Here is a 12465-nt window from a genome sequence, read left to right on the forward strand (position 1 = left end):
TCTCCTACATAGATCCCCCTCTGAGTGGTTGACAGTGGTAGCTGGGTACCATCTAGTTCTTCTGGCCTCATAGTCGTAGAGGCTCAGGGTCGCATGGTGTACCAGTCGCTTGGACTAATTGTTTCCATGCATCTAGTTTTCTGCATTCCTCTTTGCTCCGGACAAGGAGAGACCCATCATTGCACCTAGGTGGCCACTTGCAAGCTTTTAAGATCCCAGTTGCTACTCACCAAAGTAGGATGTGGAACAATGTTTTTGTGTAGTATGTTATGCCAGTTGAGCTTGATGGACCCTGCTACCATGGACTTGAGCCCACAGGTCCAACTACTTGTTCCTTCTGGGTAGCTGGCTGAAGACACACAACAGTTTTTACACTGCTCATTGTAGATCTGGCTTCCAGGAACCCAAACCACATTGTCCTGAAAGGTTTCTCTGACTGGTGAGTCCCCAGAAGTTCTTGACTTGGGCACCATTGTCTCTGTCAGCAGGTAATCCCTGGCTGTTACAAGAAATTCTAGATTAGAAAGTTTTTCTCAAACAACTCTCCTCAACATTTTGTTTTCTTCCTTGAAGCAATCAATACCCATTCTGCTAGCAGAAGCTCTACTGATGCTTTCAGATCCTAAGTAGCTAATTCCCTTGCCATGGAAGTAAGATGTTCAAATGCAGATGTAGCCCTGCTCAGTTGTGGAAGGGAAGAGAGTGAGCCCCTCTTACCCATCTCAGCTGCTTTTCTTTCCTGCTTCTTACCTTTATCTCTACTATACCTACCTTCAGCTGGCCTGTAGCACTGTCACTGAGCCTAAAAAGACTTAATTTGGGAATAAGGCCATAGATCCCCCGTTGGGGAATCATCAGTAAAGAGCTGGGCCAGAAGTAGCTGCTTGGTCCTTTTTCATCATGTTGTTGTTGTTGTTGTTATGTGCCGTCGAGTCAGCCCTGACTCATAGTGACCCCTCCTTGGGTTTCCGAGGCAGTATCACTATGGAAGTAGGATTGCCCAACCTTCCTTCCGATGAGTGGCTGGTGGGTTTGAACCGCCAGCCTTCTGATTAGCAGGCAAGTGTCTTAGCCACTATGCTACCAGAGCTCCCTTTTTCATCATAAGAGCTCAAATTCCTAAACCTAACCTTTTAAAGAAAGGGACAAACCACTTTCATTAGGTTTCCTGCCTGCTTCCTTCCTTCCCTCCATTCCTTCTTCCTTTCTCCCTTTTCCCTCTCTAAGACTCACTGGAGGAACCTCTAATTCTTTGCTTAGAGCATTTTGCTCTTAGAAGGGCTTTCCAATAAGAGTCTGAGATAAAAGAAGGATAGTAGGAAACCTAGAATCTTGTTGATTTTTGCATAGTTTGTTATATTACCTTGGGTGATTTGATTTTTTTTTTTTTTAATTAAAAAATGGAAATGAAAATATCAGAGATCATCGAGGGAAACACTACCCAGCAATGGCAGTGGGATAAGATCTAGATGGCCACATGATGGTTGCACTCATATAGCTCCCTGTTGTTTTACTCTCTATATTCTAATAAAAGCTAAGATTTCTTGAAGGCTGATTGCATACCTGTCTCTGTTACAAGTGCTTTATATTCATTAACTCATTTAACCCTCACAAAAACCTTATGAGGAAGATACAAGTTTTAATCTCCATTTTAAGAAGAAGAAACTGGAGCACAGAGAAGTTAAATAAGCTGCCCAAGGATACACAGCTAGTAAGAGGAAGAGCTGGAATTTAAACCCAGGAGGTCTGGCTGGTTCCAGAGCCCATTATTGCCTTTGACTGTTATGTTATATTGCCTCGTTGGAGAACTGGGTTTTTTCCCACTGTCACTGGGGGAAATGGTGGAATGTATTTCTTGTGTGTGTGTGTGTGTGTGTGTGTGTGTCTCCCCAGGCTTATTGGAAATATTACAGCATAGCCAAAAGACTCAAATGGTTCCATGTGGTAACCAGAATGTATTTTGATTTAATTAGTTTGAGCCATGTGTGAATTTTGACCTCTTAGGGCCTTTCCAGGTTCAAAGGTGTCTTAGTTACCTTGTGCTGTAGTAACAGAAATAGCATAAATAGCTGGCTTTAACAGACAAATTTGTTTCTTGTTTAAGAAGCTAGAGGTCTGCATTCAGGGTACTGGCTTTAAGGAAAGGCTTTCTCTCTCTGTTGGCGCTGGAGGCAGGTCCTTGTCTCTGAGCTTCTGCTTCTCCATGATTTTGATGTGGCTTGGCATCTGTCTTCCCCCATCTCTGCTTTTCACATACTAGTTTAATTTCTTTTATACCTCAAAAGAAATGTACTCAAGGAGCAAGTAGTTGTGGGCTTGGGACCATGGGCACAGGCAACAACATCAAGCTCAATTGGCATAACATGCTACACACAAACATTGTTCTACATCCTTGTTTGGTGAGTAGCAACTGAGGTCTTAAAACGTTGCCAGCAGCCATGTAAAAGCAACAGTGGGTCTCTCCTCCTCCAGAGCAAAGAAGAATGAAGAAAACCAAAGATACATGAAAACAAGTAGTCCAGGGGACTAGTGAACCATGCAAACCTTAACCTATATGACCATGAGACCAGAAGGACTAGATGGTACCTGGCTACCCTGTCAACCATTAAAACAAGGATCAGTGCAGGAGATCCTGGATAGAGTGGGAGAACAATGTGGAACAAAATTTGAAATCATAAAGACCAGGTTTACTGGTCTGATAGAGTCTGGTGAGACCCCTGAGACTGTGGCCCCTAGTTACTCTCCAGGCTGGAAATGAACTCACTCCTGTGGCTTCCAGCCAAAAAAAGAGAGAGGCATATAGGGTGAACATTTACATCAGGTGGGTACACTCCTTAGAATGATCAATCATGGGGAGAGCAAAAGGGCAGTGTTTGTACAGGAAGATAACTTGGGGCAGGAATGCATAGGAATAATGGGCACGGGGAAGGTAACTATAAGGAGGAAGTGGGAAGAGAGCTGTTACATTGTGGGGAATTGCAGTCAATGTCATGAGACAAAATGTGTATGAACTGCTATATGGAAAATGAATTTGCACTATAAACTTTCACCCAAATCACAGTAAAAAAATTTTTTAAAAAGATGTACTCAAAATACACCCTATACTAATCGTATCTTATAAATATAAGAAAGAACCCATTCCCAATTAAGATTATAAGTACAGGCATAAAGGTTAGAATTTGCAATACATATTTTTTGGGGACACAGTTCAACCCATAACACAGGGCATCCTTTGTACTCCATGTAGTTTAATCTTAGCAGTTTCTCATTAGGTTAGCAGTCCCCACTTAGTTACTCCTTCTATGAATGACAGGAGGGGAGACTATTGGGGGCTGTAGGGTTCCTTCATGGCAGAATATCTTCACCCCTAGACCTGCCCAAGGAGGCAGGGAGCAAGGTGACTCAGAGAATGTTACTTTACCTGTGCTTAGACAAGGAGACTAGTGCCCAGAGACTCAAATAGCCTCTGCTAAAAATAAGCAGGCATTACTGAGCTCTCTTCAGGGTCTGACCTGTCTCCATTTCCACCCCTACAGGAGAGAAGCTGCTTGAAGGGCAGGTGATCCAGCTTGAGGACGGGACCACTGCATACATTCACCAAGTGACAGTGCAGAAAGGTGAGGGCACGCCCACACATACACACCTACCACTGAGGAATCCCTCCGTGGCTCTGAGCTCCAGAGAAAGGCAAGCATTGCTCTCATTTCAGAGTCTCTCGCCTTTGAGGATGGACAGCCTGTGCAGCTGGAAGATGGCAGCATGGCCTATATACACCACACACCCAAAGGTGAGGCCATAGTCACCAGGACCGATGGGGAAGGAAGGGAGGCATAAATGATAGAGATTGGAGGATGGAGACGCACACTCCTGGGGTGGGGGCTCAGACATGAGAGCTGTGATCCCTGAGGACATCAGGGCTCACCTGAATTAGCAGCCTCACCTACCTTCTCTGGTGCAAACCACAGGAGCACCTATATCTGCTACCAGGAGGCTAAGCATTGTGGGTCAGTGGCTGATAATGGCTTTGGCTTTAGCAGAGTCTCAAAGTCTTAGCTTTAAATAGGACCTGAGAATATCATCCAAGACCATGAGTGAAAACTTACTCATATTTAAGAGTGAAACATACAAGGTACTGAAGAATATTGATTTATGCCTTCTACAAGTAACTTCTTAAGCAACAACTACATTCCAGACACTCTGCTAGGTGTGGAGGATACAAAAGAGAACAAAGTCAGACACGGTCCCTGCTGTCCTGGAGTCTAGTGAGAGTAACTGACGTAAAAGAAACCATCACTGATGAACTCACTGTTGCAAACTGGGATCAGACTCAGAGAGGCTTCTCTGAGTAGGTAACCCATGAGTGAGAGCTGAAGGATAAAGTGGCATTAGCTAAGGGGAGAGGGCTATCAGGAAGCCTCAGTACTCTAGACAAGGAACAGTGTGTGCAGCCCAGAGAAGAGAGGAAGAATGTCACATTCAGGGAATTGCTACAAGCTAGAGAACTGGGAGTGAGGGCAGAATGAGTAAGATGAAGCTGAAGAGAGACAGGAGCCAGAGTGCCCAGAGGTATGAGTGTTGGAATAAGGATTTGGGTTTTTGTCCTGAGACCCAATGGACTACAGGCAAACAGTTCACCAAAAAAAAAAAAAAAAAACACTGCTGTCAAGTCATTTCCGACTCATAGCAACTCCTCCTTGGGTTTCTGAAGTGATATCTCTACGGAAGTAGATGGCCCAGTCTTCCTTCCGAGGAGTGGGTGGTGGGTTTGAACCACCAGCCTTCTGGTTAGCAGTCAAATGCCTTAGGCACTACGTGACATGATGCATTTTTATGCAAAGACCTCTCTGGATGCCATGCATCCTGCAGGATACTAGAGGGGTCAGGAGACTCTTGTGGTCATTTAGACCAAGAGGACAATGATCCTCTGTTAAGCCTCAAGGCACTTGTGAGTTCCCAGTCAGTGCTCCACAGGAGATCTCTTCCTTAGGAGGGCCAGCAAAAGCCAGTCACCAAGGTAGAAGGACAGGAGGAAAAACCCTTCCAGGAGAAATTCAATGCTAAAAACTTTCCATGGGATAGGTACTTCTGGTTAACTTAAAGCCAGGGTCCCAGCTATATCTCTTTCCTTTGTGTGGCATCTGGGCTGACTCTGGGTTCTCTGCAGAGGGCTTTGACCCCAGTGCCCTGGAAGCTGTCCAGCTGGAAGACGGCTCCACTGCCTACATTCACCACCCCATGGCTGTGCCAGGGGACAGCACCATCCTGGCTGTGCAGGCAGAGGTGGGCCTGGAGGACCTGGCAGCAGAGGATGATGAGGGCTTTAGCACAGAGACAGTGGTGGCCCTGGAGCAGTATGCCAGCAAGGTGAGTGAGCATGCACAGCCTGACACCCCTCTTCCCCGAGTCACCTTTCTAGATGGTGGGGCCTTGTATGCCTACCACCTCTTGCCCCTGCCCTTTTTTATCTATCTCTCTAGAGGACAAGGGCAGGCCTGGGCTTCAGCAAGGCCTGGGCTCTTCCCTTTGCCTCTCTGCTCCAGCTCTCTCCACTCATCTCTCACACATCATGTCTGGGGTGTGTGTCACAGCCTGGCCAGGGCCCCTGACAGCTGTTTGCACTCACTCTTGTTTACGCTATCCCTGCAGAGGGGAGGCAGCTGTAAGAAGCAGTGACATCCGGATAGTGGTAATTTAGGCCCAGCTTCACGTCAGCTGTCGTAATAATCCTCTGTGCTGTCTAGGACAGACCATGCCAGTGACTTTTATTAGTTTTCCAGTCCATTGAGGTCAGATGTTCTTATATTTATTTCTTCTCTGTGACTCATTTAGTCATGTGGGAAAATAATTTCAGTAGGCAATGATGAGGGCTGATACAACAGAGCAGCTGGGATTCTTGGAACTTGAAGCCAGCACAGTAGCTCAGCTGAAAAGGAGAAGGCTCCTGACTCCCCAAACGTCAGGCAGTCTAAGCGCTCTGCTAGAGCTGTAGCCCTGCCCGTGGGAGAAACTGGGGTAGAGATCAATGAGCTTTCCAAACAGGTGGCCCCAGCTTCCTAGACCACCAGTTTGGCCCAAAAGTGGGAGGCAGGTGTTTTTATAACCTAGAGCAAAAGAGGAAATCGACTTGTCTTTTCAAAACGAAGTACAGAACTTTACAGCAGACCTCTACTCCTCTAGTCCCCAGAGGTGTATTTTGAAACTGGCTGCTGATGGAAAGGGAATTGGGCTTTAAATCATGAGCCCTAGGTTTGTGCTGGCTCTGTCTCTACCTGGTCTGACCTTGTGAGAGTCACTACTCTCCCTAGCCTCAGCTTATTCCTCTCTAATGCAATGAAATTGGAGCGGATGACCTCAGAGGTCACTTCTGGCCCTGTTATTTCCTTGATTCCTCAATTACCCAAGGAGCTAGTGAGACATGGTAATAAAAGCAGAGTGCTTGAGTGGGTTAGCCCATCAGAGTGCTTGGTGGCCTGCGACCCTTTCCTCTCCAGGGGGAAGCTGCTTAAGCATCCAGCTATTTGACTTCCTGACCTAGAGCCTGACTATACAGGCCTGGCCATGGATTTGGTCTTACCCTGTTGTCCGCGGCTCACCATGATTTCCCAAGTTCTGCTTCAGGAGCTCTTGCAAAGGCCAAAGTGTAGTCTGGCACTATCCTGAAAACAAAGACTAAGGGAAGAGCCCACTAGGACCCTACCCAGGAAAGAAGAGTAAGGGCTTGCTGTGGCCAGAGGCAGGTGTGAAATGGGTGGCTTTAGCAATGTTCCCAGGAAAGGAAATGAAAGGGAAGGAATTGTTAGCTGGGCACTGTGGTTAGTGCAGCCCCCTGCCTTGGGCCATCTTGTTTCTTCAGCTTGCTGGTTGTGGCTGCTTTACTCTGGGCTCCATACCTTGCTGAGTAGTTCTAGCCGAGCTCATCCCCACAGCAAGCCTGCTTATTAATACATCTTCTGAACAAAAGTTTCTGATGGGAAGAAGGGGGTCCCTCCTGTGATAAGATACAGATGTCCAGATTGCAGCCTCTCCTAGGTGTGTGTGGTCAGACAAGGAGATTCTGGCACTAAGTTTAGCTTAAGTGTAACTGTTCAGATACCCCCTCCCTTACCTGGCTGGTTTTGGAGATGCCCTTTCTTCAGTAGCTGTCACACCTCCTGTGACATTTAGTTCTCCCTCTGTTAATCGGGATGGGAGGGGTGGCTCCACATGCCAGCCCTATATCTGCACTATGTCCAAATGTCTGTTCCCTATCATCCCAGGTTGCCCTTCTTTGCCAGAGGCCCCTGGCAGCTTATATAACCTTGTTTATTGGGTCTTAAGCTATTAACTGAGCCCTGTGTCCCACCCATTCCTTCCCTTCATTGGGATGAATACATGTGGGACCCTAAGATATTTTCCTCAGGTTCTGCATGACAACCAGGCTCCCCATAATGGCAAAGGGCAGCAAGTTGGGGACAGAGCATTCCGCTGCGGCTACAAGGGTTGTGGACGTCTCTATACCACCGCTCATCACTTGAAGGTAAGATTGCCAGCAAACAGCTTTTAGCTTTACCATCTTCCCCACCAAGCTTTGACTGGAAATAGTCTCTGCCTGCGACTTGCTCATTGCCTGCTAGAGGGAAGATGTGAGTGTACAGAACCCTGTCAGTACAGGGGGCTATGAACCATATGAGGAGTGCAGCAAGGGAAGAGAATCACAGAGGGCTTTCTGGAGGAGGTGAGCCCTCAAATGAAGAAGCAAATAAAGGAGGTGACCAATATCCAGATGCTGCACTCTGTGCCGTAAAGAGAAACAGTGAGCCCAGACCATACCCTTGTCCCTCTAGATCATGTCCTTGCTTATCTTCAGGTGCATGAACGAGCTCATACAGGTGACCGTCCATACAGGTGTGACTTCGCCAGCTGTGGGAAGGCCTTTGCTACAGGTAATCTCCCTGGATGGAGACCAAAGGTGGACTGCTTCCAGTAAGGGTGAGGGGTTTTAGATCAGCTTTGAGATCTCCCTAAAAGAAACTCAACACCAGGCTGCCTTCCCAGAGAAACTCCTATCCAGAGGGTGCTGACTGACAGGGCTGCCTCTCTGGAGGAAACCCTGTTACAGTAGGGAGAGGTGGCATGGTCCAGGCTAGCAGAGGAGCCTGGGGGCTTGGCAGAGAGACCCTGCCACTTGGGTCAGCTCTGACACTGACCAGCTGGGGGGTGTTAGGTGGGCCAAGGCATCTCTCTGGGCTTCATTTTTCTCCTGTGTGAAACAGGGACCTTAAACCACAGAGTCCCTAGTTCCTGCTGAGGCTTCTGTTCTGCAGTGGTTCCAGGTGCCCCTAGAGAGGGAAGGAGGGCAGAGTGAGCTTTTCCCACCCTTCTTAGCTCCCAGGTTGGGGAAGGATAGAGACATATTTGGATCTCTTGAGCCAAAGGAGCTCTGGAACCTCACAGACCGCACCTTAAGATGGAGTGCCTCTGGATTAAGAAGGTGGGAAGGTGGAGCATAACGCCCCACTGGGTGCTCTGCTCACCACTCCCTTCCCCACACATGGACAGGATATGGGCTAAAGAGCCACGTGCGAACCCACACTGGTGAGAAACCATACAAGTGCCCAGAGGAGCTGTGCAACAAGGCCTTCAAGACCTCAGGAGACCTGCAGAAGCACGTCCGCACCCACACTGGTAGGCTGGGCCCTGTCCCCTAGGAGGGGGTACTCAGTCGCCTTTCAGGCTTCAACCCAGTACCTGCCACACCTTCCTCCTACACAGCCTCCTTCCTGAGCCACCCCTCATTTCCTCCTCATCTCCACAGGTGAACGCCCATTCCGGTGCCCCTTTGAGGGCTGTGGTCGCTCCTTCACCACCTCTAATATCCGCAAGGTACATGTGCGCACCCACACAGGCGAGCGTCCCTACACCTGTCCCGAGCCCCACTGTGGCCGTGGCTTTACCAGCGCCACCAACTACAAGAATCACGTACGCATCCACACAGGTGGGCCAGCTGGCATGCAAAGACAACCCCCTCTGAGACCCAAACCCGTCTACCAGTTTGATCTGAGTTAACATTCTCAACTCCCAACCCAAGAGTCCCTCTATGCTGGCCATTCTAGACTGGTCTGAGGCAGGAGGTTCTGTATCCCCGGGACCACTCTTGTATTTGCAGGGCATTATTCCTCCATTTGCAGTTAGTTCTGATCTGACAGGTATTGCCAGCCCTCTCTGGAGCTCCTTGGCTAGCTGCCATCCATCTGCACCCACCTTGAATCCTCCAGCTGAGCTCCCAGAAAGAGGCTAGGGATAAAGGGAAAAAGGCAGAGTGAAATGTCACCTTCATCTCCTTACCTCATCCACTATCCATATGATTCCTGTGCATCCTCACCCTCCCCAGTGTCGCATCCCTTATCCTGCCCTCTGTGTCAGCTCCTCTTGGTCATCTATGTTCCCCTCACTCTCAACTCACCTAACACTTTACTCATCCCTCTCTATCTCCTGCCTCTTCTGTTTACCACTTTCTGCCTTCCTACCATCAACCTTACAAGCCCCTTACCCCCCACCAGCTTCCTCTCTAGCACCAGCCTTGCCCTGTCCTCCCATTTTCTCTCCACCTTGTCTCTGGGTTCACTGTTCCCACACTCACATTCTCTCTCAGTTCTACTAGCCATCTTCCCCAACTCTGTCCATCCATAATCCCAGATCTCAGTCCCTTTCTCTCCCTATGTAACGCCCTTCACCAGCCCTGTCCTATTAGTTTCCCCTTTGCCAGCCCCAGTTCCTGCCCCCCCCCCTCACAGCCCAGTGTCCCCAGGGGAGAAGCCATACGTTTGCACGGTGCCAGGCTGTGGGAAGCGCTTCACCGAGTACTCAAGCCTGTACAAGCACCATGTGGTGCACACGCACTGCAAGCCCTACACCTGCAGCACCTGCGGCAAGACCTACCGGCAGACCTCTACCCTGGCCATGCATAAACGGAGTGCCCATGGCGAGCTGGAGGCCACGGAGGAGAGCGAGCAGGCCCTTTATGAGCAACAGCAGCTCGAGGGTAAGGGCCATGACTAGAGGAGAGTGGACAGGGTGAGAGTGGGGACAAGCCGGACCTCCCCATGGCTGTCTGGTGGCAAGTGTCAGCCTGGGCTCTCCTCTCCCAGCCGCCTCTGCAGCTGAGGAGAGCCCGCCACCCAAACAACCCCGCGTTGCTTACCTTTCGGAGGTGAAGGAAGAGGGCGATGACATCCCAGCCCAGGTGGCCATGGTGACAGAGGAGGATGGGGCCCCACAGGTGGCTCTGATCACTCAGGATGGTGCCCAGCAGGTACAGGCCCTGGGGAGCAAGGGCAGGGGTGGACAACTCTGGCTGACCCCTCTCCCACTCTCTCTGGAGGCTTGGGAGCCCTAAAGGTCTAACAGCACCACCTCCACCCACTTTCCCTTTATAGTCATGCTGACCTCCGAGAGCTGAAGCCTGAGGCGAAAGGGACCAAATCATGTACTCAGCCCCTCCTCTTCGTCATGCTTCCAACTCAGTCTCTGGGAGTTAGTAGTTTCCCTCTTTACTTGGAGGTTGAAACAGTCCTGATCATCTGAATGGGATGCTTAGACACTCTTTTCAAAAGAGGGATGTTGGTGTAGGGGTCAGAGTATATGGCATGGAGTCTAGAGGCCTGGGGCCTAGTCCCACTGGTGTTATTAACCCCAATAGTATAACCTGACCCACGTCAATACTCTCCATGTCAAATGTGGCCTGTACCTTTGGCGTTGTCAAGGGTATGAAATTAGGTGGAGACCCTGAATTTCATGGAATAGAACATAAATGCCAAGAGGTAGTAAATAGAAGTGGTCACAGTTCTTCTGGTGTCCCTTTCTTTGCAAACTAAGATGTATTTCACTTGACTGTGCTCCACCCCTGTGACATGAAGCTAACCTTTTAGCTTAGTAACAGAATAACCTTGTCTGGGAGAACAGATACATCCTCATTTGGGCCTTTCAGACAATTTAACTCTAGGGCTTCCAACTTACCTTCTCCCCTCCTGTCGGCAGGTCAGCCTGTCCCCTGAAGACCTGCAGGCCCTGGGGAGTGCCATCAGTATGGTGACCCAGCACAGCAGCACCACCCTCACCATCCCCAGTCATGACAACGACCTTGTCACATCTGGCGCACATACGGTCACCATGGTCAGCGCTGATGGCACCCAGACGCAGCCCGTATGAGCAGGCAGTTTGCTTGGGGTTTCTTGTTCTCTTATCATTCCTTGCTGTAGGGAGGGCATTAAAGTGTAGGCTAAGCTTGTCAAGACTTCTTACAAGGACATTGTTTCCCAAACAAACAGGGGTCTTCTCTGCAGCTTCTCTGGGCCATCAGAAACTCTCATCCTTAAAAGCATTTGACTAGGAGACAAGAGACAAGTTTCTAAATCTGCCTATCCCTAATTTGCTTTGTAACCATAGGCAAGTCACTTTTCCATGGACTTTGGTGCATTTTCAAGTTAGAAGATTAAATTATTTCTAGAGTCTTTTATCTTTAATAACTCTGTCCTTCTATGATTCATAATTGTTGGAGAACAACCCAGCCTCACTTATCTCTGAGCCCCAAGCTAATTAATCTGACCCATAATGGTTTTCTCCATTCCTTTCTGGGTTGTTATTCTTGGAGGTATTTTTATTTGTATTGAAAGGAGGGAGAATCATTCAGGTGCTTTGGAAAACCTTGTTCTATATTTCAGGTCACAATCATTACCTCTGGAGCAGTGGTGGCTGAGGACTCAAGTGTAGCATCCATTCATCATCAACAGGTGGCGCTGTTGGCTACAGCCAGTGGAACACACATTGCTGTGCAGGTGTGTAAAGAAAGGTCTGGGAGGAATAGGGATCCTCCACCAGGGAGCAAGGTAGGGAAATTAGATGGGATCTTGAAGGGAAGGGTATTTGTCTTAAAAAGAGCCCATTTCAGAGGGAAAATCCTTTTCTGCCTAAATCAACTCTTCCTTGGTTGAAGCAGTGTAGTGAAGTCCTCTTCTGGCTTTCAGGATAGCTTTGATGGCCATGCATCTGGTGGTCTAGAACTTTTGTTTCTTTGTGTTTCCATTTCTTCATGTGGAAAAGCAGCAGACTGAAATAGATGCTTGTTCCCCTCTCCAGCCAGTCATACTCTGAATAAATTTCTCTCTCTGACCTGGTCCACTCCATGGCTCCTGGCCAGGCCTAGACTAGTGAGACTTACTAGTGAACTGCCTATTTATCAGGGCGCTACTAAGTGAGTGTTCAATGTGTGGCACAGGGTGGATGGAGGAGATTTTAAAAAGACCACACAATCTGTGCCGAAAATAGGAGAATCTGGGAGGAAGGGTCTCATTATGTCCTTCTTTTCTACCTCCTTCTCCACAGCTGGAGGAGCAGCAGACCTTAGAGGAAGCCATCAGTGTGGCCACTGCTGCCATGCAGCAAGGGGCCGTGACCCTGGAGACAAGTGCATCAGAGAGTGGCTGCTGA

At 48.7% G+C, this 12465-nt stretch overlaps 1 protein-coding gene across 1 annotated transcript in view; it reads left to right on the top strand.

Moving 5' to 3' along the window:
* ZNF76 (zinc finger protein 76) overlaps positions 1-12465 on the top strand; it is a 17258-nt gene extending 4793 nt beyond the window's left edge. Inside the window, exons 2-13 of the mRNA XM_007939371.1 lie at positions 3537-3617; positions 3710-3787; positions 5165-5364; positions 7400-7516; positions 7847-7922; positions 8539-8664; positions 8795-8974; positions 9788-10021; positions 10128-10291; positions 11017-11181; positions 11700-11813; positions 12361-12465. Of these exons, the coding sequence (XP_007937562.1) occupies positions 3537-3617; positions 3710-3787; positions 5165-5364; positions 7400-7516; positions 7847-7922; positions 8539-8664; positions 8795-8974; positions 9788-10021; positions 10128-10291; positions 11017-11181; positions 11700-11813; positions 12361-12465 (1640 nt within the window). The remainder of the gene's footprint in view (positions 1-3536; positions 3618-3709; positions 3788-5164; positions 5365-7399; positions 7517-7846; positions 7923-8538; positions 8665-8794; positions 8975-9787; positions 10022-10127; positions 10292-11016; positions 11182-11699; positions 11814-12360) is intronic.

The sequence above is a fragment of the Orycteropus afer genome, unplaced genomic scaffold (assembly GCF_000298275.1).
Source record: "Orycteropus afer afer isolate SDZICR_OR568_19922 unplaced genomic scaffold, OryAfe1.0 scaffold00059, whole genome shotgun sequence".
NCBI lineage: Eukaryota > Metazoa > Chordata > Mammalia > Tubulidentata > Orycteropodidae > Orycteropus > Orycteropus afer.